The sequence below is a fragment of the Balaenoptera borealis genome (assembly GCF_965194805.1).
Source record: "Balaenoptera borealis genome assembly, chromosome: 11".
Taxonomy (NCBI): domain Eukaryota; kingdom Metazoa; phylum Chordata; class Mammalia; order Artiodactyla; family Balaenopteridae; genus Balaenoptera; species Balaenoptera borealis.
In genome coordinates, this window is record NC_138868.1 from 1,090,091 (window position 1) to 1,116,075 (window position 25,985).

General features: G+C 60.5%; 1 protein-coding gene and 1 long non-coding RNA gene across 2 annotated transcripts in view; one reads left to right on the top strand and one right to left on the bottom strand.

The window, feature by feature from the left end:
- The window catches only part of MOB2 (MOB kinase activator 2), a 53,602-nt gene extending 40,140 nt beyond the window's left edge, over positions 1-13,462 (bottom strand). Inside the window, exon 1 of the mRNA XM_082341789.1 lies at positions 13,310-13,462. Coding sequence (XP_082197915.1) covers positions 13,310-13,326 — 17 coding nt within the window. The 5' untranslated portion in view covers positions 13,327-13,462. The remainder of the gene's footprint in view (positions 1-13,309) is intronic.
- Positions 13,463-20,512: 7,050 nt separating this feature from the next.
- LOC309605687 lies at positions 20,513-25,916 on the top strand. Its single transcript, XR_014231503.1, has 3 exons — positions 20,513-20,938; positions 21,916-22,052; positions 22,944-25,916. It is a non-coding gene; the product is annotated as an uncharacterized lncRNA (long non-coding RNA).
- Positions 25,917-25,985: the final 69 nt, after the last annotated feature.

A 25,985-nucleotide genomic window follows, 5' to 3' on the forward strand; every position in this document is an offset into this window, starting at 1 on the left:
ACTGTAGCTTTATAATATAGTTTGAAATAACTGACAGTGATTCCTCCAATTTTGTTCTTCTCTCTCAAGATTGCTTTGGGGTCCTTTGCAGTTCCATACAAATTTTAGAATTATTTTTTATATTTCTGTGAAAAATGCCATTGGAATTTTGATGGTGATTACACCGAACCTGTAGACTGCTTTGAGTAGTATGGACATTTCAACAATATTAATTCTTCCAATCCATGAACATAGAGTATCTTTTATGTCTTCTTCAATTTCTTTCATCAATGTCTTATAGTTTTCAGCATACAGATCTTTCACCTGCTTAGTTTATTCATAAATATTTTATTCTTTTTGATGTTATTGCAAATGGGATCATTTTCTTAATTTCTCTTTCTAACAGAGAGGGCAAGTATCTTTAAGAAGATAGCTGGGAAGCTCCATCCTTGCCCCCATTTGTGACCGGGCCCTGAAGCTAGAGGTCAAATGTTCTAGGAGCCCATGGCCAGAAAGCCACACAGGAGTCAGACAGGCAGACGGGAGGCTCTCCAGGCCAAGGAGACAGTGTGAGCACAGGCCAGGGGTCTTGGCTGAAGAGGATACATCAGAGGCCTGACCAGGCTGCAGTGCCACGGGCACCCATGGGTTGGGGGTCAGGGATGGAAGGAAATGGGGACTTCATCCCTTAGGCAAGGAGGTCCAGAGGGTCTTTTAAGCAGGAGTACAACATGGTCAGTACTCTGGTGGTTTGCGGAAGATCTGAGCCAAAGACAAAGACACGCTCCCCAACTCCACCCACGGGTGCCCGGGTCTATAAGAGCCTGTGGCTCTGGAGCTGGGTCAGCCCAGGGAACCATGGGCCTGCCTGGAGGGAGCCCAGTGAAGTCGTGACCCTGATGTGGTCACACCACCCACAACTGGCTTCTGAATCAGGCCCTGCGACTAGGACCGTGGGGGGTGTGAGCAGTCAAGCTCTAGGCCCAGGCACACAGGCCAAAGAGTGCAGTCTCCACCCCAGACCCTCCAAACGTCATTTTAGGGGACATTTTATTGTTTTTGTTAGAAACCAAGTGACCCGGACTTCTGGGAAAGAGATAAGAGGTGGAAAAGCGCAGTGCGGTGCTGCCTGTGAACTGCTCCTGGCAGGTACACCCCGCTCCCGGAGGCCAGCAGGGGCCCGCGATTACCAGTGCTCTCCCATCTGCTGTGTGACCAGGAGGATCCTGTGACCCCAATTACAGCGAATCAGCAGAAAGCTGGGGACATCTGCAGGTGCAGTGCCCTGATCCTACACCTGAACTATCAGAGCCGACTCAAAGACCAGACCTGTGGTCCCCCAGTTCCCCGGCTCTGGGAAGAGTCACAGGGCGGGGCAGCTCCCTCACTACACCCCCTCCCCACCGTCCAGTCCCGTGGCCTCCCTCCCTCCCCTGGGGACAGCCAGCCCAAGCCCAGCACCGTCATCGCCCCCCTGTAGCACCACAGGCGCTGATTCCTGAAGGTCCACGGACGCCGCGCAAGCACAGCTGTGTGCCCAGCCCTGACATACCCCCACCGTGGACAGACGCAGGGCAAGGGCACCGTGGAGACGCGGCCACCACGTCCCTCACAGTGCTGCCTGTTCCCACCACCCAGTCACCGCGGCAGGCACGACAGGAACAGACACCAGGACACCGCCGCCCGCCAGCGAGGTGCCAAGGCCCCCACACATGGGGAGCACCTGAGGCTTGGAGACCTGACACAGCAGCCGAGGTCACACAGCTGGTGGTGGACGGGGGACCGGAGGCCAGTCTGTGAGATGGCAGAGGCAGTGTCTCTGACCACCACGTGCACCGCCACCAACACCGGCCCTCGGCCAGCCCTGTCCCCACGGGTCTTGCCTGTGCTGATGCAGGAGGAGGTGGACCCGAGGCAGGGCGGATGCCGAGAGCAGACCCCTCAGGCCCCTGCCACTCCAACCCCACGCCCCCGGCACACAGCGGAGCTGCTCCATCCAGAAAAAGACCACGCAGGTCCCACGGAGCACACGTGCAGCCCGGGGAGGGCTCCAGCTGGGAGGTAAACTGGAATCGCCCCGGCCCCCGAGCAGAGCAGAGAAGGGAGGGCTTCCGGGGGGCACAGACCTGCCTCCAGGTCGGCCCTGTGCACGTCCCCCCAACCCCGTGCTGTGTGGACGGTCACGCAGGGCCCCAGTGGGGCGAGGCAGGGAGGGACTCCAGCTTGGTGTCTGGGCAGGCCCTCGATCTTGCGTGAGTGGGACATGAGCTCCACTGACGCCCCCAGGGGCACAGGGTCCACCATCAGGGTGGCGGCGCTGCACCCTGGCATGGAGGCATCTCAGGAGAGAGGGGACATCTGCCATGAACAACGGGCCCCACTGCCATCCTGGTGACAGTTCAGACTTAGGGGCCGGCAAACCACCAACGCTCCCACCTACAACCACAAGTCCCATGAGGAGGTGACACACAAGAAAAAACGATACGGAGCACAAAGCACCCCAAGAGGAAGCACAGCTCCCACCAACCCCACCACGGCTTCACACAAGCAAGGATGTACGGATCGTTCCTGCCTCGTGGGGCTGACAATCACGCATCCTTAAAACCCGGCTACACTAGACTGGCCTGGGAGGAACTGCACAAAAGCCAGCAAGGTCATGACAAGAGGACACATTTATTTTTACATGAATTATAAACGCCGGCAGCTCTTGACAGAACTCAGCTGAGCCCAGCACTTCTCCAGCCAAAAAGGTAGGAAGCATTCCAGCAGGAACACGAGAATGTACTAGAAAACAAGGGTTTTTATCACAAGACATTTCTCAGTCCCTGCTGCAGTGCCCACGTCCAGAGAAGTGCCTGGGTCTCACTCGGACAGCGCAGAGCGGATGTGGGGCGGTGCAGCGCTCTGCAAACAGCACCCCGAGACCCAGGGTCCGCTGCAGGTGGCAACCCGGACCCAATCCGACGCCCTGCTTCAGAGGCACGCTGGGCAGGGAGGCAGCAGGGATAGCCTGCGTGATGACGGGCGCGACCCGCGAGACCACCAGCGCGTGCCCTCGGTGCTTTTAACGCTCTGTGGGGCGTGAGCACGTCTGCGTCCCTGAAGCTAGTAAACCTGACCATGGTCACAAGGACACCTGCCACACAGGAGGCGCCTCCCAGAAAACTCGCCGCAGCCAAAACCAGTCTGCAGGGCAGGGGTGGGAGCCCCCTCCCCTGATCCGGGTGCCCGGGCTCGGAAAGCAATCGTGACCCCAAGATCACCTGACCTGCAGACGGCACGCGGAGCGGGCGTTCAGCCCTCCTCGCCGGCGCCCCCTCCTGGGACCGGACCCTGCAGGGCTGATGCCCCACGGCCAGCTGCCCACAGGCGGGCTCGGGGTGCCTGGTGCCTGCCTGCCTGCTCCCGTGCCGAGGGAGCGAGGCTACCTGTGGGTCTGGGAGAGAAGATGAACACCCCAAAAGGGAAGCACCTGCCCCACGTTTCGTCGGGCGAGCAGGGCACAGGACCCTCGGCCAACAGAAAGCACTCCTCTCGTGGCAGGGAGCGAGCCCTGTCCTGTGAAAAAGCCGTGGCCCCAGCGGTCCCCGGGGCACACCCCGTGTCGGTGATTCTCAGGAAGATGGGTAGGCTCAGCCCTGCCCACCCGCTGAAGCCCCTCCGGCCCCGGATGCCACGCAGCTCACCCAGGACACGGAAGGAAAGTCACCAAGCATGACCCGCCCCACACGCTCAGCAAGAAGTTCCTCTGAGAGGACGCCAGCCCTCCGGGGAGCAGTGAAGGGCAGGGCAGCCCAGGGGGTGATCCAAGGCCTGGATTTTCTTCTTTTGACTCCTTTTCTGTTCATTCATCACCTTCAACAGCTAAGGGAGAACAAGGGCAGTGGGACGGGAAGAGAGCGGTGAGGGTGAGTGTTCTGCAGGGTCGGCGGAGGCCAGGCTGAGGCTGCTCACTCACTCGGGACGGCTCAGCCCTGACCTCCTGCCGTGCGGAGCTCCCAAGAGGGGCCTGGGGGCGTCCCAAGCTCGCCTGGGCTCCCTGGAGGACGACACTGGTCCAGGCTCTCCGCGTCACCCCTGCGCCCCCCGCCTGCCATCTCCTCCACGGCCTCGGAACCACACGCGGCCCCGACCAGCAAGGGCCTCCTGAACACTTCGTGATGGCAGCACGGATGGAATTTCTTTCCCGACAGAATCAACTAAATGGCGCGCACAGTCCCCATGCTTGTGTGTGTGTGCGCACGTGTGTGGGCTCACACGCAGCCAGGAAGGAAAAGGGCAGGGCGCACAAGCTCTGGTCTGTCCCTACGGCCCTGCCCAGGCCGCAGCCCAGAGGCGCACACACAGGTCCCAGGGCTCTCTTGGCCCAGACACACGCACATGCAACTCGCTGTCCCACCGCTCCCTCGGGCCTCCTGGTGCACAGACAGCCCTGACCCGTCTGGGTTCCCTGGTCGGGTTCCCAGCACAGCCGCACCCACCGTCCCCTCATCTGCCAGCAGAACACACGCCCAAGGGAAGCACAGCTAGCCGGGAGGGGCGGTGAGACAGCCCCCCGACTGGGTTCTAGCACCTCCCAGTTCCTCTCTCTGCTCTTAGCTGTCTCCTTAAGAACAAGTTCTGTCATCTTAATACCTGGGATTTAACACCGTTAAAGTAGAAAGAACTCACCCCAGTCACGAGAAGCTAGACCACTGGGCCAAGAGCGGGCCGAGGATGCACTACGGAAGCACGCCCGGCCCGCGCACACGCGCGGCTCCCGCTCCGGCCCTCCCGCGAGGAGACGCAGACCAACCAGCAGCCTTCCGCACCCGCACTGCAGGATGCCGAGGGCGTCCCTGGCCCCCACCCACCAGGGGCCGGCAGCAACGCCCCACCGCACCTCCAGGCCTTGCCCAGCGCCCCTGGAAGGCGAGACCGCTCCAGGCGGAGACCCACTGGCAGGCAGCCCGCTCGCGGGGAGGGCAACGGGGGGTCCCGAGCTGCCAACACGCCAGGCCCTGGAGCCAAAAGTGGGCACGAGTCGGCACTGGCCCTTCACAGGCGCGGCCCGGTAGGCGAGGAAAGCAACTCGGTGCCGCCAGGCTCAGTGTCTCTGGGTCCCTTCGCGGCATCAACGCGGGGCCACAGGAAACAGTCTGAGAAGAGAACTCAACGCCTCAGGTCCCCCTCTCTGAGCAGCCAGAGACTCGGTTTCCAGCGGGCTGACGACACCCCGAGAGCGCCGTCTTCTCCGCGCCCGCCGAGGCCAGCAGAGGGCAGGGGCTGAGTGCTCACCTACGCCCACCTCTCCTCCTGGTCCCAACCAGCACTAATGCACACGGGGACATACAAAGACGCCAACCTCACCTGTCCTCACTGGCGGCCCCCCAGCCTGTGTCAGGGGCCTCTGCATCGTGTGCAACAATGCCCTCCACTCGCCACAGCAAGGGAACTGGCTCCCTCCCACTCCTACGGGGCTCGGGTGGCGGGGTGAGGGACCTCATGAAGGCCACGAGCTGGGTCCTCCTGCCCACCCCACTCCCCACGCCTCCGCTCCCAGCCCCCAGCAGCTGTTAGGAAGGCCCCGCCGAGATAAAGCTGCAGCGGTGGGGGCGCCCGGCTGTCTCCCGTCTGCCTGCTGGGCTGGGGGGACCCCACTCAGTAAACATCACCTCCCGGCACCTCCGCCCCCCTCCCTGCCCGGGGGCCCCTGGGCCGGCGTCTCCAACGTTGAATCAGAAGAGTCCTTGTAAACAAGTCACGGGTCTGTTTTGATGAGCAGCCAGGGAAGCCAAGCCGGGTTAAGTAGCCCACAGGGGTGCAGAGAAAGGGCCCGACGGGAGAGCTGCCCGGAGCAGAGGCCTGACCCAAACCACCGAAAAGCACGAAGGTCTCTGAGCGGGCGGTGAGCGCTCTGGAGGCGCGGCGAGCCCCATCCTGTGGGAGCAGCCGGCCACTCCGAAGCCCCTGTCGTAAGGTTTCCACATTTTCCTTCCACTCAGAAGCCTTGGCTGAGGCGGTGAGGGCCAGAGTGGGCGCAGCCCCGCACCTCCAGACACTCTTCCTCCCCGAGGGTGTCCCCCGGGGCACGCTGAGGACCTGCTCGGGCCGTGACACCTGCTGAGCCAGCCTAGAAGTAGGGAAGCAGGAGCCCACACTCAGCTGGAGAACCCAGCGCGGAGGCCTCCTCTGCAGCCCCAGGTGCGCCCCGAGAACGCCCTCCCCGTGGGAGATAGGGCCCAGCATCACTTCTGAGAAGCCTGCAGGAAGAGGCTCTGCCCGGGGGTCTGAGGCTCCCATCAGCCTGCAGTCTGGCAGGAAGAGGGAGGCAGCCCCACCCCGTGGAATAAAAACTGCCACCGCCCAGAGGCCTATTTGTTTTGGAAGCGTCTCACTAATGAGCAGCTGGGACAGGTGATAACCGCTTCCTCTATGCCCCCTGTGCAACCCTCAGTCCTGAGGAACCCGGAGAACAGGCCAAAGGGGCCTGTCACGACCAGAGCTGGACCGCACCAACGCGGGGATCCGAGTGCGGGATCTGAGGAGGACAGAGCTGCTGGAGGGCCAGCCTGGCAGGCCAGGCCCGCGCCCTCTGCACATGGCCCTCTGGCAGCCCAGGACAGACTCTCAGTGCGGAAGGCGTGGACCGACAGCAGGCCGCCACAGCACCTTCCATATCGAGCTCCGCCATCCCGGCAGGAGGGGAGGCGCGAGGGGTGGCCGGGGAGCTCCCGCAGCACCTGTGGGGCGGGAGAGCGGACCGGGTGAGCCAGCTCAGGCCGCGCCCTTCCCGCCACCCCGGGATCAGTGCCAGAGCGGCACTCAGCCCTGGCATCTGGCAGGGGAAGGTGGGTGTGGCACGACCAGGGGACCGGGAGCGGGCAGGTCACAGATGGAAGGCGCCATCGGCAGGGAATGGGATCAAGCGGCCTCCAGGGCGCCAAGCCCCTGACCCCTCGCCTTCCGCCCGAGTCACCCCGAGAGCCAGACCTACTGCAGAAGCCTGGGCTGCGGGGCTGAGGACAGCCGTGCATCGGGACACAGGGCTGGGTCCTCACCAAAGCAGCACTCCAAGGGCAGGGCAGAGGTGATAGTGACAAGGTGGCCCCTAGTGACAAGGTGGCCTGGGGGCCGCAAGGTGCGGAGCCCTTGCACTCACTTTTCATGCAGGCGCCACCTTGCCAGGTAAGCCCCACCTCACTCTGAGGGGACAGAGGGCCTTCTCCACGGTGGACACCTCACAAAATCCCACCACCACCAGCCGGGAAGGATACTACTACGCCCATTTCACAGACAATGAAACTGAGGCTTGGGGAGGTAAAACAGGATGACTCGTGAAGCTGTAGTCGGGATTCAAACCCCAAACCATCCAGCCCCCGAGCCCCGTTCCCATCTCTCACCTCCCCAGGTCTTAGCTCAAATGGCACCTTTTCAAAGACGCTCCAGAAGCCCTGCTAAAACGGCTCTCGAGCACCCGCCCGCCGGATTCCACCCTGCTTCCCAGCGTGGCCTGGATCCCTCCGTGCGGCATCATCCCCGGGACGCAGGCGCGAACCGCCGCAGGGAGGACGCGCGCGCTCCGCCGCAGGCGACCGTGCACAGCAGCTCTTTCCCACCGGCAAAGGAAACTTCTTCGAAGAGGAGGAAACCAGGCGACGAGGAGAACGTGACCACGGCCCAAAGCCACACGGCTCCGCTCAAACAGGACCACGAGTCACACGTGGCCCAGTCACCCACCAACGACCTCCTCGTCTTCTCCGTAAGCATCCGCATTCTATCCTCCGGTTCCAACTGTTCCTAGTCCCCTGTCCCCAGGCTCCGTCCCACAGAACAGCCCTGCACACCGCCGGGGGTACCCGGGCCGGCAGAAATCCTGTGCAGAAAGAAAAACAAACACGAGGAAGACAAAGAGCGGCAGGCCCTCCAGCCAAGTCAGCTGGGAACAGCCCGCGCCACCGCCTCTTCCGGACACGGCCACTGCTGGCGAGGGACACGCGCAGAAGTCACCGTTGGGCACTGAGACCAGCTCCCAGACCAGCCTGTGGGGCCGACACGCCCAACACAGGCACAGAGGGTGCCCCGCCGAGCACACCTATGCCTGGGCTCGGCCTCCCTCCCAGGCCATGCAGACCCGCCCCCGACAAAATCAAGGACGTGCGCTTGGGTGCGTCTAAGTTTCCAGGACCACAGCAAGGACAATGTGGGAGAGGCTGGGACAGCGAGAACATCGACACAGGCATCCCCACAGAGGCAGCCTGCAGCACCCACTCGGGCGAACCCCTCCCAGGCCACCATGAGCTCTGGACAACAAGTCCGGCAGCCAGCGCCCCAGTGCCGCCCGGCTTTCCCAGCATCCTGAGGAGAGGCCTCGGTGAGCCCAGCAGACAGTGACGCCTGGGGCTGAGAAGCCAGGACAGAGGCTGGGAACAGGGCACTGCGGCTGCCCCAGGCCCTGCCCACCCCGCAGAGCCTCCCTGCGGTGCTCCGGCGGGTCCCCGGGGACACCTGCGCAAGGGTTCCCTGCAGACACCCCAAGCAGGAGGACAAATGAGAAATGACACGTTGCCAAGAGCGTCCAGGCAAGTGGGGCTCGTTCTGCAAGGGCTCCGTGTGACCGTGGCCCTCTTTAAAGGGATCTGAACGCACCCTAGCCCCAGGCAAGCACTGCCACACACCCAGGCCACAGTGACCGCCTGCCTGGAAAGCAGCTGCTCCTGCACGTGCCCCTGCAACCACAGGTTCCAGGGCCCACTGGCCGCAGTTTTTCTGCTCGTGCCTCTATGCCTTTGCACATGCCGTTCCTCCTTCCTGGGCTGCGACCTTTCCTCCTTTCTACTTGGAAAACTCCTATGCACCCTCCCAAGCCGCCCTCCTGGCCTGTCCTCTGCCGCCCCGCATCATTTGCTCCTCCTGCACCAGCCTGACAGAGCACAGAGTGTCTTCTCCGTCGGGGACACTCTGATCCTGAGCTCGGGGTCTGGCCCAGGACAGACGGTGGACGCAGTCGGGACTGGAGGCCCCCCGGCAGGAAGTGGTCCGGCTCACGGCTAGAAGAGGCTGGGTCACAGCAGCATCTTTCAGGATCAGCAAAACGCAGGAACAATCCAGGTGTCAGTGGAGAGGCAACACATGCGTATCTCCACACCGTGGAATATCATTTGGCAACAGAAAGGACAGCTGACACCAGCAACACCACCGATGAACTTTCACGACATTAAGCTAAGTGAACTGGTCACAGAAGACCACGTGTTGTGACTCCATTCCATTTCCATACGAAATGCCCAGAATAGGCAAATCTGTAGAGATGGAAAGTAAATCAGTGACTGCCTAGGGTCAGGGAGGGAACGGGGAGCCACTGAACACGAGGTTTCTTTCGGGGGTGAGGGCAACATTCTCAAACTAAACTGTGGTGATGGTCACACAACTCTGTAGTTTTGCTAAAAATTACTTAATTGTACACTTAAAGCAGGTAAACTTTATGGTAGGTAAATTATACCTCAACGAAGCTGTTAAAAAAAACCCCAAAACCCTAGAGAATCGAGCAAGCTCAGCCTGGGTGCCCTCATATGGGATTTGACTGCCAGCCACTGCGATGCCCTCCCCAGAGGCCAAGTGCCAAGGGAAAGTCATCAACACCCGGTTCAAATGCCCGCAGAGGTGGCATCCACGGGGCTGGATCCCCTTCACCTGAGCGCAAGATTCCTGCCGGCAGACCCATCAGGCCCGAAAACCCCCGACCGCGTAGCACACCCTGGGCACTGCCCAAGAGCGCCAACTCCACCGCCCTGCGGAGTGAATCGCCAGGCCAGGAGGCCTGTCTCCTCTGGCCAGAGCCAGGAAGCCCTACCCTGCGCCTCACCCCACCTCAATCTGCCCCCAGGGAGGAAAGGAGGTGCTGACGTCAAGGCCCCAGCGGCCCCAGCAAAGGGCTCGCAGGGTGCGGGCTGGGCTAGAGGGCGCGGGCGGGCAGGTCCCTGCAAACTTCACCCCGTAGGCCCCCACCAGTCAGAAGCGGAGGAAGTGCGTTTCCTCTTCTATATTCCCAGATGCTCGCTGGGAAGCTTCTGGACCCAGCTTTGTCGGGTAAAATGTAAACCGCACGCCTATCGTCCGCTCACAGATGCCTGCCACTGCCAGTTGAGGACAGGACAAAAGTTCTCCCCAAACTACCACGCTCTGTGGGTGGCTCCCTCGCTGCCCCAGCTCATGCAGCTTCTGCTCTGGGCAAGGGTGCCACCCTGTCAGCTGCTGTCCAGAATGGGTAGAGCCAAGGACCCCAGAGGTGACCTACACAAGAAGCACAACCCTTTTCAAGTTAGAAGTTACGTTTGTAAAAAGAGAGGAAAAAAATTACCACGCACCTTGGTGCTCAATGCCAAGCAGAGGAAACGTACAGTAAGACGGATACGAGCTGCCCATCGCAAAACTCTCCTGCAAATGAGCCCCAGCAAAGTCCAGCAACAAGCTGTAACGTGCTGGCTTTCTTTCTAGCTTCCCCAAGCAGGTTTCCTGCAGGCCTCCCTTTCCTCACACACGGCAGGGAGAGCTGAAGATAAGGCTGCCAGCATTACTCAGCAAGGCCCTTTCAGTGACAGGGAAGGTGTGGTTTCACTCGAACATCTGTAAACCGCTCTTCTGGTCATGACAGTGGTGAGAAGAGGAGGAGGAGGGCGCACCGTTTGCCACTACAGCTGAGTCCATACTTTGTCCCCCGTGATGAACAAATGCAAAGAAACTTCTTTTAAAAAGAACAAAAAACAATAAAAACATGAGAACTCTATTCCAGACAAACCGGTTGACACTGAATGATGGGAATTAATAAAAATATCAAGAAACAGTAAAAAAATCACACATTTCCTCAGTTCTTCCAGGCTGAAACCTGGCTAAAGGATTAACTGAAGTCCCAGCACTAAGCATGTAAAGGGCGTCTGGCAGGAGCCAGGCCCTTCACGCGCCGCCGGCGGGCTCTCCTCACACGAGGGGCCCGGTGGAGTGGCAGGTGGACCAGAGGGGGAGAGCTGGGGTCTCTGCTGCTCACTCCCTCTGCAGCTGTGAAGTCCAGGCCTCTGCATCCTCATACTTCACAGCAGATGCTCAGTAAACTTGTGGGAGGGACAGAGGGACACCCGGGCCCTCCCAGCTCTAGCATCCTCAGACACCACCCTGGAAACATGCTCTCGAGAAGATCAGAACTTGACTACTGAGATTATTCCACTTTTTTTTTTAAGGGGGGGGTGTTCATAGTTAAGGAAATGTTAAAGAATTCATGCTTCACCAAGTCTGATATGCAATCCACCAAGTTTAAAAACACATGCACGAAGATAAGCAAACTCCATCCTAACCCTTCTTTGGAGATCTCTAGTTCCCTTTCAGAACGGCCTACCTTACAGCCAGTCGGCAGCGAATGCTCCTTCCCTCCCCAGAGACCACAGAAGCAGCAGCTCCGAGCCCGTCCCGTTCAAAGCTGTCTTCCTCCAACACTGCGCCCAGCCTCCCCGCCACGGGGAGGTAAGTGCTCTGCTGATCTTACCCAGACAGTCCTGACAAGCGCCTCGAGAATCAGACCCTTCTAAGCCTAGCTGTGGTAAATTTCTGGTTGTTCACAATGATGACAATAAAGTCCATAAAGCACAGACCTCAGGCAGTTAAAAAAACTGACTGCTGGTCAGTTTCCAGGCACAGAGTACCTGCTTCTTATAGACATGAGCACATAATAACCACACACAGACAAAATACAATCAGCTGCCCCCTCGGCAACCCAGCTGATCGGGCTGGTCCCTCCGACCCTGTTAATTCAACTCAGCCAATCAATAGCCTACTCCCCCGAAACCGACTCACGGGAGGCCAGGTAGCCGCCAAAGCTATCCCTCCTGATAAACACAGAAAGCAAGCATCTATGGTTCAAAATAAAGCAAACACAGCTGTCTGCCCTCAACTCTTGGTGCCCGTGGGTTACGAAGGCCTCCTACAAACATCTCTCCTTACTAACAGTAACCAACATCCCCCAATGCCAGGCACTGTGGTAAACGCTTTAGTGGACCCCTCCACAACACCACGCTCCAAGGACCATGATTTCCACTTTACAGATGACTTTTTAAAAGCAGGTCTGGAGAAGAAGTAACCACCTAGAGTCACACAGCTAACAAGCAGTGGGGCTGGGACGGCAAGAAGCCAAGTGAGCGGCCCTGCCCCGCGGCTGGCCGCCTGCATCACCCACATGCCGCCCTGAACCCTGCGCTCTGGCTCCAGGTCTGCCCCGTCACACTCAGCAACTCTTTGGCCTCTTTATTCATCCTTCACGCTGTCTGGTCTCCCCCTGGTCTCCCCCTTCACTAAACTCCACCCAACCTGCCGGGAAGGACGGGTCCCATTCATGTCCCTGATTATGCCGGCAGCACCCTCCACTCTGCCTACACCGCGAAAGGGCCTGACAGACACTGACACGAAACGTACATCGGACCTTTCACCTCCCTTCCCGGACTTCAGTGTGTAGACAAGCCCTTCCACCGGTCGAGGCCAAGGACACAGCAACCACTCCCTCACTCCCACCCCAAGCTCCCGGAGTAACTAACCTAACTCCAGAAGGGTGCTATACAAACCAGACCTGGGCACAGATCGGATGGAGGACCACGCTACTGGGTGAAAAGTGCCAGCCCTTTTCGATCCTCAAAAAGTAAAAAAAAAAAAAAAGAAAGAAAGAAAAAAAGAAAAGAAAAAAGCGATGGCTTTAGGTAGAATAACTTGTTGAAGACGACGTGACGTTTTATACGTTTATCTAACTTCCAGCAAGCCCAACACACACGCCGACGAGAGGGAGAGCCCAGCCCAGGCTCCGGTGCTGATGCTTCCTTCCTACCCCGCCCTGCGGCGGCCGCCCGCGGAGACGCCGATCGCACCCCGGCCCCGCCGACCTCGCCCCGGCGGACGTTGGCAGAGTTGGGTTGTTTTGCTTCCTTTCCCTCGTTTTTTAAGGGGCTGTTCTCTGCCGGCGTCAAAGTTATCTCTTCCCGAAGCAAGTTCGCCGCGGCGACCGGCGAGAGCAGCCTCCGTCCGACCTCCCTCGCCGCCCGACACCCAGCGGCGAGGTGTGGCCGCCTGCCCGGGGCCGGCTCCCGGGACGCGACGCTCCGCGCGGGCGCCGACTGCAGGCCGGACGCGGCCCCACTCCCGGCCCGGCCCCGACCCCGCTCCGGGGAGCCCCGGTCCCGCGCCCAACCCGGGGACGCCCCTCGCCGGCCCGGCCCGCGCCGCCCGGCCCGACGCCCTTGACCGGTGCCGCCCGCGGCGCGCCCCGCAGCCCCTCCCGCGGCCCGGCCCGCCAGCCCCGCCACCCCGCCGCCCGACTCACCCCATGAGCCAGTCCATGGCTACGCGGGGACCGCCGCGCCCGCCGCCCGACTCTCTCGGCCCTTAGCTTGCGGCGGCGGCGGCCGGAAGTAAACACTCGCTCGCTCACTCCCACACGCGCGCCGCGGGCGCCGCCGGAAGTGATGCGCAGCGCGCCGCCTGCTGGGAAATGTAGTCCGGGCCGCCCCTACCGCCCCTACAGCCCTGCCCGTCCCCCACCCCCACCACCGCCTGGAGCCTGCGCGGGGATGTCCCCTGACACCCCGGGATGTCCCCTGACACCCCGGGATGTCCCCCCACACGCTGCTGTCCCCTCACACCCCGGGATGTCCCCTCACACCCCGCTGTCCCCTCACACCTCACTGTCCCCTCACACCCCGGGATGTCCCCTCACACCCGGGATGTCTCCCCACGTCCGGGATGTCCCCTCCCATCTCGCGGTCCCCCTGCTCCCCATACTGCCCCCTACGCCCTGGCCGCCCCATGTCGCCAGAACGCCGCAGCCGCTCCCCCCTCCTCGGGTCCCCTCGGCCACTGGCTTCTCTCCAGGCTCAGGAAGCTTCTCACGTCAGGCTGAGCCGTCAGCTGGCAGCAGGGGAAGTTTTCGGGGACAGGACCACCTGCACGGTGTTGGGCGCTCCCGGCTCGGCCAGGGGAGCGAGACCCTCTGAGCCCCGCGCCCTCGCATCCCAGCGGCCTCTCCCGTGACCTGAGCCCCACTCTCTGCCCGTCCCGGCGGCGGAGACCAGCAGGTGACACCCCTCCATCCAGCCTCCTGGCAGCCATGGGGCCCTGGACGCGGGGACAGTCAACGAGACAAACAGAGGTCTGTGGGGCGGCTCCTTCCCCAAGGAAGGAGAGAGCCTGGGGCAGGCGCTGGGCTTTGACTGCCCTACAGGGCAGATGCCCGGAGGGACGGGCGCCTGTCCAGGGACCACATCGGTGGTGGAAGCCGCTGGCTGAGATCAAGAATGGAGGAGACGGTGCTTGGGACACATGGGACGCTTGGGACGGATGACACGCTGCGTCCACCCCCCCCTCGCCCAGTGCCGCTACCCTTGGCCCTGGTCCCGCCCCACCCTACGGCCCCACCTGAGTCTCATCAGCTGCTGCCAGCTGGGCGGAGGTTGCCTCTCTCCCTCTGGTGCCTTGCTGATCATGAAGCTTGTGGGGGAAAATTGCACACTTGACCACCAGCCACCTGAGATGGAATAATGAGGAAAGACAGAGGGACGAGGGGAAGTCCTGTCGCATGTCCCATCTCAGGGAGGAAAAGCCCGCAGATACGGGCCAGGGCCTTCGTCTCCACAGCTGCACAAGTGGCCAGGGTAGATAGTTAGGACTTTGCCTGTGGCCGGCCACTCTGCAGGTTGCATCTCTACCTAGGACAGTGACCCAGACCATCCTTCCCGAGGAATATGAGCCCCTGGGGACCCTGCCTGCATCCGGCTGCTGTAATCTTTCCTAAACTGTTACCCGAGCTTCGGGCCACCCCCCAGGTTGCATCCATCTTCTTGCCCCGCTACCCGCCCTCCCACCCCCCCATCCCACGTCCCCGCGGTAGTCTGGGCTTCGGGTCCCTGCTCTTCCACTTACTGGCTGGGTGACTTGGAGAAGTTGTTTAATGTCCCTGTGACTCAGGTTCTTTATTAGTGGAATGGGAATAATAGTGCCCTAAGAAACTTCATAAGGTCACAGGTGTAGGCTGAAGATGGGGAAGCAGGGAGCTATGACTCAGCGTATTGGGAGTGTGAACCCCCCTGCTCAGGCTACTTACCTGTGCTGAAGGTCCATCCCCCTTCCCCCGATGGTGGTTTACTGCTGGGTACACCCCACTTTATGGCTTTGTGTCACCCAGTCCATAATGGGCCATTCAGATCACATAGTCATGAGATGTCCCGTGGTCTTATGTACGGTCTGAAGTGGAGCCCAGTGGCAAGTCAAAACTCGCATCTCAAAGAAGCATGATTTATTTCGTAAGAGGATGTGGCTTTGCTCCAAGACCCTGGGGCCCTCCTATCTCGTTCACCCACTAGAGCTCCACAATCTCCACCAAGCACCACTGGATCCATTGAGTCATAAGTGCCAACTGGTAGAACTGCTTGTACTGCAGCCTCAGCTAAATCTTCTCCTCAGTTTGGAGCACATTCAAAACTGGCAAACCCTCAGGTCTCTTGCCAACTAGATAAGAATAGCACACTCAATGGGCACTGATCAGAGATGATAAGTTACCTGCCCAATGTTCATATCCTTTTCTTCTCCCTTCCTTCTCTTCCTCCTTCTTTTTCCCAGCTTCCCATGTAGACAGGGTGGCCAATGAGATGGAAGTGGAAGTTGTTGGGTGGCTTCCAGGAAATCCTTTTTGTCTTTCCTCCCCACCCCAACCTGGCCCAGTCTCCTAGTTCCTGCCAATAATAGGAAAATGACGGCTAGAGCTTCTGCAGCCACCTGGGGCCATGAGGCACGCTAATGATGGCAGAGCAGAAATATGGAAAGAATTTGAGTTCCTGCTGAAACTCTGGAACCTCCACAGCAGTCCTGAACTTCCTACCTCTGGACTTCTTTAATTGAAAAAATCTCAAGTCGCTGTTCTTTCCAGTTTCTGTTACTTGAAGATAAAGACAATTGTCTGATTGATATATCCATCAAAATGTGTGTGTTCTTCCTATTGTTGAGGTGCTCAAGGTGTCCTTCACTTTGGAGGGGATGTCTTGACATTCCCAGATTACTGAACCTCCAAATTTTCACCTAGGTGTGGCAAGTTCCTACATTTTCATGGTATCTATCCCTTTGGCAACCATGTGTGTTATTTTAGTGTCTAGAATGTCACTAAGTCCTGGGCTCTGCAGCCTATCAACGGGACATCGTCCATATGATGGAACGGTGTGGCATCCTGACATAATCAGACTCTGCGTGGACAAAACCATGGTGGAGGGCGTAAGCGCTGATGTGACCCTGCAGTGCGATGGTGGAGGTGCACCCCTAACCCTGGCAGAGGACAGCTCACTGCCCCTGGTACTCTTGGTGTGTGGGGGTAGGGTGGGGACTGTTGTACTGACTGGCTCCAGGAAGGATAGCACATCTGGAAGGACAGCTGTAGCTGGAATCATCATGGCCTTAAACTTGCAATAACCCACTGTCAGTCACCGACAGGCCTCCATCTCCTGCACAGACAACACGTGTGAGTGAAACTGGAACGTGACAGGACCTCTGCACCTTGCAGTTCTCTGGTGGTGGCACCAACCTCTGTGACTTCTCTGGAGATTCAGTTCTGCTTGTGGTCTACTACTTTGGCAGGGAGGTGGAACTGCAGGGTTTTCCACTTAGCCCTTCTTTCCATTCATCCATCCACTTGGCAAATAAGTATTCCGTGCCAAACATGTGCCAGGCCCTCCGTAGGTGCTCGGAATGCAACGGCAGACAAGACGGACAAGAAGTAACCCCCTTAGAGCTTACAGACCAGTGGGAGGACACAGTCAATGAAAAAAATCAAGACGTATAATACTTTAGGCATTGGTAAGCACTCTGGAGAATGATGACGCCAACGATGGGGACAAGGAGTTCTGGGTGTTACAGGTTGAATTGTGCCCCCCTAACCCCTCAAAAGAGGTATGTTGAAGTCATAACCCCCCAGTACCTCAGAATGGGACCTTATTTGGAAATGGAGAAATTGCAGATGGAATTAGTTAAGATAAGGTCGTAATGGAATAGCGTGGGCACCTAGTCCAACAGTGTCCTTATAAAAAGGGGCGATTTGATCACAGAGGGAAGATGGTGTGAAGAGACACAGGCCAAGGAGAGGCGTGGGCCAGAGCCTTCCCTCAAAGCCCTCAGAAGGAACCAGCCCCACTGACTCCAAAGATTTTGGTTTCCGGCCTCCAGAACGGTGAGACAACAAACTTCTGTTGTCGTAGGCCACTCAGCTTGTGGTCCTTTGTTAGAGCAGCCACAGGACACTGATGCAGACGCCAACCCTCAACCTTGTCCTTTCCACCAGCCGCTTGCCTTCTGCCCAGATTCTGCCCAGAGGGGCGCCTGGAGCTGTGTGCCAGCAGGGAGTTCCTGGGCAGGGAAACGAGGGGCTTGGTTTTCCCAATTATGCTTTGCTGTAGACTGGGGACCCCCTGAAGGCAGGACCTGCAGGAATCCTCCAGAGGCAGTTGTCCTCCATTGTGGGGCAGAGGATGAGGCTTCCAGGGTAACAGTGACCACATGACAAGTCTTCGCGGAGAAAGCTGACTCTCAACAGTGACCCCGGGCACAAGCCGAGCCCTGCTGGGTCCTCCTTCTCTTTCACTGTCTCTGGCCTGACACTGTCTGTCCATCCCATGGCCCACTCACCGCCCATACTGTGGGCAGAGGGCCCGCCTCCGGCTGCCTTCCCTTGTGTCCGACAGCCAGTGGGGGACGTGGCCAGTCGGAGGTTCAGAGCATCCTTCCCGGTGCCGGGCTGCCTGGCCAGAAGGATACCCTTCCTCCTACACCTCGGGGGCTGGAGAACAGTGGCTCCCTCTCGCCTCCTGAGCTGGTTCTCGTGTGTGGGACGGTCCCCAGTGAGGCTGCGGGTGAGCGACAGCAGCACCAGGGCAGCAGAGAGGGCCAGCCTCATGGTGCAGACGGTCAGCATTGCTTGTCTCAGAGAAGCCTGGGGGGTCTGCTTTGGGGAAGGCACCTCAGAAAGCCAATCCCCTGGGAGCTGCCAGGTCGGTGGCTCCCAGTCTCCTCGCTCCCCTCCCAAGGCATCGGCCCTTCCAAGCCTTCAGCCAATGCTGCAGAGAATGCCCTCCTGCAGACCCGCGCTGCCAGGCTGGCTGCCCTACTCACGCTTCTTCACTTCAGCCTCACGCCCTCCTGGGCAGTGATTGCAGGAAGGAGACCAGGGCTCCTAGAGGGACAGGAACTTGTCCAAGGTCCCCCAGTGAGCAAGTGGAGAGCTGGGATTCCAGAACCATCTGTTCCTAAGCCCACCGTCTTCCCACTACATTCTGCCTCACAGAGGGGCTCTCCTCCCTGGGACTTGAGAACGGCGGAGGAGGTCACCCGTGGGAGCAGCCTGCTCAGCGGCCCTTCTGTCTGGCAGTGGCAGGAGGGCCGAGCTGCCTTGGGAGAGCTTCAGGCTCCAGTGCCCCTCCCCCTGCCCCCTCTGTGGGGCATTTGGCTTAGGCCCTGAGGGGGTGGGCACTGGTGCTCAGGGCCAGGTATCCACAGAGACACCAGGAATCACTGTCACCTGGGATTACTTCCCGGGCACTTACCACTGGCCAGGGGCCGTGCTAATGCTTAATGCCGGCGACCCCTGGCCTCTCCCCTCCCCCCCAGCCTCTGCCCTGTTCCATCCAGCCTTCCCCAGCTCGAGTCCCTGGGTTGGCTGGGGCAGGACAGGCTAAGGACCCCTAAGCCATGGCCCCTGGCTGGTAGCAGTGAAAGGACCAGGCCCAGGAAAGAGCCAGGAGACTGGGCCCTCCTCCCGGCCCTGCCGTGAGCCAGCTTTGGCTCACCCTTCTCCATCCAATGGGACGGGGCTACAAGATCGGGGGTCTCCAAATGCTGGATCTCCTAGTCTGCAGGCGCCGCAGGCTCCCTGGAGAAACTTCGGGAATACAGATGCCTGGGCCCTGTCCCCTCCTTAGGGTCTGACTCTGTAGGTCTGGGTGGGGCCCAGGGATCTGTATTCGAAGGGGATCCTGAATGGCAAGCCGGATGAGGAGCCCTGGACCAGACGGCCCCTAGTGGCTTTTCCTGATCAACCTGGTGCCTGCCCTGGTCTGTGAAGACCCCAGTTAGTCAGCAGGGGAGGCCGGCTCTGCGGCCATAAAGCCTTGTTCCCAGAGCAGTTGCTGAGCAGTGCCGTGAGCAAGGTCTGAGGGGCTTCCTGGTCGTCCTGAAGTGTGCGCGTCTACCTGCTGACGCCCGCGCCATGGGCTGCACTGTGTCCCGCCCAAAATGATACGTCAAAGTCCTGACCCCCAGTGCCCCGGAGTGTGACCTTACTTGGAAATAGGGTCTTCCCAAATGAAATTAGTTAAGATAAGGTCATGAGGGTGGGCCCTAGTCCAATATGACTGGTGTCCTTATAAGCGGGATATTTGGACACAGACACACACACGGGAGAATGTCACGTGAAGATGAAGGCAGAGACCAGGGACTCTCAGTGCCAGGCCCTGATGGGCAGTGGGGGCAGAGGCAGACCCCCAACGGAGGGGGACAAGTGTGTATATCTGCTCAGCAATGGGGGGGATTTGAGTGAGGCCCTGCACCTAAGACTGGGGGAGCCATGGACGAGCATGGAGCTCATTTGCAGACCAGGGCAGGGGCACCTTCCAGGGAGAGAGAAGGACGGGCAGAAGGAGGGTGCTTTGTAGGCCGCTCAGTGGAGGCGAGTGCGCGTGGGGCCGATGGAGGAGACCGGAGACTGGAGGCCTGGACGCGGGCGTCACCATCCAGATGAGGGGTGCAGCGAGTGGGGCTGCAGTGAGAGAGTCGAGAGCCACAGCCAGTGCTGCTTACTGGAGGGCCGTGGGGTGAGGGCGGGGAAGGGAGGTGAGGGGGTGTGGGCAAGGGGCGGGGGAGGGAGCCGAGATGCCAGCTAGACTGTAGGTGGCACCCAGCATCTGGGCCTTTCCGGGTCTGAAGGCCAAGGATGAAATCTGGCTGGAGACACAGCTGTGGCTGTTGACTGCAGATGTGTCTCTGAGGGTGTGGCGGTGGGGCTGGGAGGCCCGGAGCAGGTGGAGGCTGTGGGCAGTTGAGGCTGCAGATGGGCCAAGGGCAAGGCCTCAGAAGGAGGGTGGGGCAGGGTGCCGTGGCGCTGGAGACCGCTGAAGACCCGAACTCCCAAGCCACGCTTTCCTCCCAGCCTGCAGGGCCCCCGGGATGTGCGGAGGCTGGGGGTCCCGGCCCGCGAACCGGCCGCGGGCAGCAGGTGGCGCTGCCGGGCTGCTCTCCCGGCTCCGGGAGCGCGGGGTGGGAGCCCGAGGCCGGAGAGGAGCTCACGGCGCGCCCCCTGAGCGGGCAGGCCTACTCTCGTGTGGCTCGGCCCGGGACGCCGGGAAGGGCGCTCGCCTCGTCTCCGCCCGGCAGGTGTTTGCCCACCTGGGGCCGGACCGGGGGCGGGGGCGCGATGCCCTCGGGCTTGGCGCGAAGCAGGTGCTCACCGCGCCCCCCTCCACTCGCGGCCCGGGGCGCGCGGAGGGGCGGGAGCCCAGGGGCCCCGGCGCTTTGAGGATGAAGGACGCTGTGGTGGGCCCGGCTGGCGGCGTCCGGGAGTGGGCGCGGCCTTCCCGGCGTGAGCTCAGCGCGAGCCCGCGGCGCACCCACCACACCCAGCCTCCCGGTCCTGGGAGCCCGGGGCTGGCCCGGCTGTGCGCGCCGGTAGGGTGGGGTCTGGGCTCCCAGGAGGGGGACCCCAGGGGCCGGAGTGTGATGGGGGCGCTTCCGGAGGGCCCAGAGGCCGGCTGCTCCCGCCCCAGCCAAGAGGCTCTGGGCGCCCCTACACCTGGGCTGACGTCACCGCCCAGCGGGACAGCCCCGCCCTTGCCGGTGGGACCGCGCCCACGGTCCCCCCACTGGCGGTGCAGCCGCGTCCTTCCCCTCGGGGAGGAGCAGGGCAGCCAGCCACTGGCTGGGTGAGGTGAGGCCCCCGACCGTACCCTCCCCCACCCCGTCCTTCGACCCCAAATCCTGCCCTTCCTGGAGTTTCCTGTTAGGGTTGACTCACGGGGAAGGGCCTTATCTGCTCCCGCGCCATCCCCTTGTTCTTGATCTGCCCTAACGCCTGCCGCCCAGCTCCCCACGGCAGACCACCAGCAGAGGCCAGGAGCAGGGGGATTGGCGCCTGGGTGGGGGAACCGCAGAGAGAGTGAGGTCTGAAACTACGTCTCAAATCACTTGCAGGGGCGGGGGTTGGAGGGTAGATACTCAGGGAGGGAGCCCTGGGGTTCTCTCTTTCACTTCTGGGCCCACGTGGGGTCTTAGTCCTGCAGGCCTGTGGTTGCCCAGTATTGGCCTAGATGTCCAGAGCCCGAGATACGTGGGACCCCCGTAAGCTGCAGCGTGTCCTGGGGCAGGTGAGCCAGGGAGCTTCTGGTAGACGGTGCAGGTAAAGGTGCAGGGGGCGGAGCCTCCTTCCTGCCAGGCCTAGTTTCCCTTGATGCCGGGTCCCTGTGGAGTGTGTGTGTGTGTGGGGGGGGTATTTGAGGGGTCTCCAGCGCCAGGGGCTTGACTGGGGAAGGAGCAGAGGAGCGAAATCTCATTTCTGCCGGTCCTGGGAGACATCGGGAGGAGGGGCGGCTCTGCCCTCAGGTCACCTGGGAGCCGAAGGCCGAGAGCCAGGCTGTGAGCTGTGGCCGGCACTGGTCGCCATCCTGTCCCAGACCCCCCACCCCCACCCCGCCCTCCCCCGCCAACGTGGGCATTGGTCTGACTGGACTTCACCCTGCTTCCCCAAATGTTTCCGGGTGTGAACACCCACTGGACGGGCGCGCTCTAAAATGGGGCTTTGTTTCCTCCCTTGGTGTCTGGCGCTCAGGCCCTTTCTCCTCCCGCCGCTCTCCAGGACTCCGGCCCCTCACCACCCACCCTCTCCCTTCCCCCCACTTCTATTTCAAGCTCTCCTTGGCTATTTATAGCTACGTCCGCCAATTGCGTCAGGCTGAGTCTGGCTTCCGCCCGCCCGGATGCCCATGGTGCCAACACCGCCATCCCGGACAGTCACCTGCCCTGCTGGGCCCCCGCGGAGGCCCCAGGTGTGTAAGCTGGGAGAGCGCCCTGGTTGGGGCTGGGGCGCCGGCGAGGAGTCCCGGGAGCGCACGTGCTGCGGCGGGTGGGCGGGGTACCCCGCTTAATTCAAGGCAGGGACGGGGAAAGGGGCAGCTTTCCCTCTGTTCCCAGAGTTGCCCTGCTGGGCTGCCCTGAGGAAAGGCCTTCGCAGCTCTGGTCTCACACGTGGTGTTTGCACAGAGACTGAGAAACCGAGGTCCACCTGCCGCAGCCTCCCGGAGGCCTCCCCCTCCCCAGCCCTTCCCCCCCACAGTTCCCCAGGCCGGGAAGTTTGAAAGCTGGCTCGGATTTGAAAGGCTGGAGGGAGCTCCCCCAGGGACCTGCCTAGAATTGGCCAAGCCTGGCCCTGGCGTTACCCTGACCCGCAGCTTTTCTGTCTTTGGGGTGGGGGTGGGGGTTCATTTGTCCTTCCCGCCCCCCTCCCCAGCTCTTGCTCTGGGAACTGGCCGCCTCTGGCAGCCTCTTTCCCTCCCTTCTGCCCAAGACCAGCTTTGGTCCCGTCCTCAGGGGGAGCCACTTCCTTCTTGCCCCCGACCCCTTCTCCCTTTCTAAAGCCATCATCACATAATCAGGGCCCCACCACTCCTTCAAAAAGACCCCATGTCTGGAGACCCCCAACCCCTGGGCCAGAAGCAGGTCCTGGGACTGCCTTTTACTAGTCTCGACACCCCTGCCCCTGCCAAAAATGATGAGGTTTCTCCGGGGGCTCAGCCTGATGAGCCCCCACTGACTGGGTGGGCTAGGCACCCACAAGAAGCCCTGCTGGGAGTCAGCCCCACCCCCAATTGTCTGCCCAGCCCCCAGCCCCCTCCCTTTCTGGGAGAACGGGACACCAACTCCCCATTTCCATTCTTCAGACCTCGAAGGCTCCATGGCTTCTCCTGGATGGCAGAGGGCCTCTCCCCTGCTCAGGATGGACCACTTTTCTGCAGAAGAGATGAACCCCACCCCCAGCCTACCTGCCGTCCAGAGCCACGCAGAGCCGTGCCTCCCTTCCCATCCCTTGGCCAGAGGTGGTCAGCTTCCCAGCAGGGCACAGTCCCACCTCTGCCCTCTCCCTACACATGCCCCAGCCTCTCCACATACAGCTTGGCCTCCGGAGGCCAAACCACCACCCACAGCCTTCCTGAGAACCGGCCCTATTCGCTCTTGCCCTGCTCTGAGCCCCATCAGTTCTGAGCCTCAGGAGTGCCTCGACAGGTCCACCCACAGAAGCAGGGTCTGAGCTAGAAGGGGCCTGAGGGGCCACTGAGGCTGACCCTGACCCTCTGGGGGACATTGGAGAAGTTGGTTCCCCTCCTTGGGCCTTGAAGAGGGTTGACTGAGTCTCTACAGTGGTGTGCAGCTCCGAGACTGGTAGTTTATGGTTTATTCATTGAACGTTCACTGGGCACCTTCTTTAGCAAGGACAGGATGTCTGTGGTCCAGTGGGAGGATGGAGGTAAGCACACAGCTTTAATACACGGCCGACTAGTAGAGGTGCACTAGGTGTGTGATAGGAGGTTACTACTCACCCACCTTCTTTCCCTCCCTCCCTGCCTTCCTCCCATTTACCCATCCCTCTACCCCCTACCCACCCATTCATATACCCCTATTCACCCATCCACTCCTTAATCACCCATCCATCCATCCATCCATCCATCCATCCATCCATCCATCCATCCACTCTCCCTCCCATCCACTCACCTACCCACTCATTTATCTACCCACTCACCCATCCACCCACGCCTGTAGTGTAAATGCCTGATAATTAGCTTTTTTGATTGTAAAGTTAGTGGCTGACACTAAGCGTTTGATTGTTGAGGCATTCATTTCAAAGACACCCATGTGGAATAAACACAATGCCAACTACACAGCTAAAGAGCCAGGCCGCCTCACCCATGAGGGTCCCCATGCAGAAAGCCCTGGGTGACCTAGATAACTGACCCCTTGTGTGACCCCGTGTTTCCCTTCCCTTAATTCCCACTCATGTCTTAATTCAGCAGTAAAGAGTGAACCCACGAAACCCTAGGCACCCCCCACTCGACCCCAATACAAGCAGAACCCCAGGCCCACACTCTGTCTCTCTCTACCGGTGACCTCTCTGTGTGACCCCGGGCGTACTGTGTACCTTCAGGCCCGGTAGTTAACCTTGTTTATTCAAAGTTCCCTGATGGTCGTTGCTGTGATGTGTGCCATCAAATGTGTGTCCTACTTGTGGGGCCGTCTACAGGTAGGACAGGCCCAAGCAGGGGCCGCGGGCATCCCTAGCGCATGGCATCGCTGTCAGTAGGCTGAGACCAACCGCAGACAATCCCATGCCACCCATCTACCCGCCCCATCCCAAACCCATCAAGTGCCTAAAGCTCTTGGCCTAGGGGGGAGACACAGAGGCAGAAGCAGGGGTGCCTAGCATCTAGGAGACCTGGTGTGGTGGGGACCAGACTGTGGTGGTCGAGAGCAGGGGGGGAGGCCGGCCCCCAGGGTCCAGATCTAGCCTCACTACCTGCCTTGTTCAGCGCTTGGGCAAGTTGACCCCTGGGAGCCTGGGGGATTCGGAGTCTTCCACTGGCCCCAGGGCCCCTGCTGGGTACCCCACCTCCCTCAGGGTTAGGTGCTGCTCCAAACGGCCGTCAGCTTTTTCCAGTCCTCCTTTCATTGACTCCAGGGGGCTGCCAGAGTTATAAATAGATGTTCTCGAGCTAAAAATAGCGTTGCCCGAGAGGCAGTCAATGTTTCGAGCTTTCGGCCTCTTTGAGGTCTGCGGATGCAGGCTTCAAGGACCCTCCCTCCTCCGCAGCCCTGGCCCTCCCAGCCTGGCCCTTTCACTTTCTCTTGCTTCTTGAAACACACATTTACCGCACACGCGTGTGTGTGCTCACACACATGCACGTGTGCTCATATAACACGTGTGTGTGGTCACACACATATGCACAGACACAGGTCTGGCTGGTGTCACTGGTTTGGGCTTCCTGCCTGCTTGCAAAGGGGGAGGGTCCCCAGGATAAGCAGCCCAAACCTCCGAGAAGGGTCAGACCCCCTGCGGGGAGCTTGCACTGCATTAGCCAGAGGACCCTGGGGCCCAGGGCACAGACCTGCTGGGGAGGCTGCCCAGAGACTTGGGAGGTGAGGGTCCCAGGCGATTCTGAGAGTGGTGCCTGGCACAGAGCAAGCGCTCAGCACTGGCAGAGCCGTTGTTATGGTAACGGCCGGGCAAACTTTGGAGTGGCCCAGAGGAGTCAGGTCTAAAATGTGTCCCATGAGAGCACCGCACGGATGCTCAGGGCTGCAGCTGTAAACACGCGTGGGCCGGGGAACCTCAGCCCCACCGCACTGCCACACTGCAGTCTCTGCGGCCCCGGCAGTGAGGTGGGGAGGCCTGCAGGGGGGCGCTGGCGCCAGGGAGAGGAACCCGGTGGCTGGGGACACACATCAGTACTTCCCACCAGCTACCCTTGTGTGCCTTTGGGCCTTGAACCTTCAATAAGTAATTTAAACGATAGCGTAAAAGCCAGTTGCAGACACTCTGTAGAGCTAGACCCCCATTTCTGTTGGGAAGGACAAGCTGTTGTGCGGTACGTAGATGCGTGTACCCACACGCTGCTCACGCATGCACACACACGGAGGTCTGCAGGGAGGTGTGCAACTATTCCCGGTGGTTATTTTTGGAGAGTGGGGTGGGGGCAGCTGAGGGGCAAAACTGAGTTTCCATTTTATACAGCTCTAAGTTATTTAAATTGTCAGTAGCCTGAAACAGCAGAAAAGGCTGTTCTACATCCTACACCTGCCCCTTCCCCACAGCAGGCCCACTGGGTTCTGGGTTCGGGGCTCTGAGCAGTGAGTCGGGGGCAGTCTGACTCTCCAGGCCCCATACCCCAGCCTCCTGGCCCCAGGAAGCCCCTCTACACCACCGCCCACCA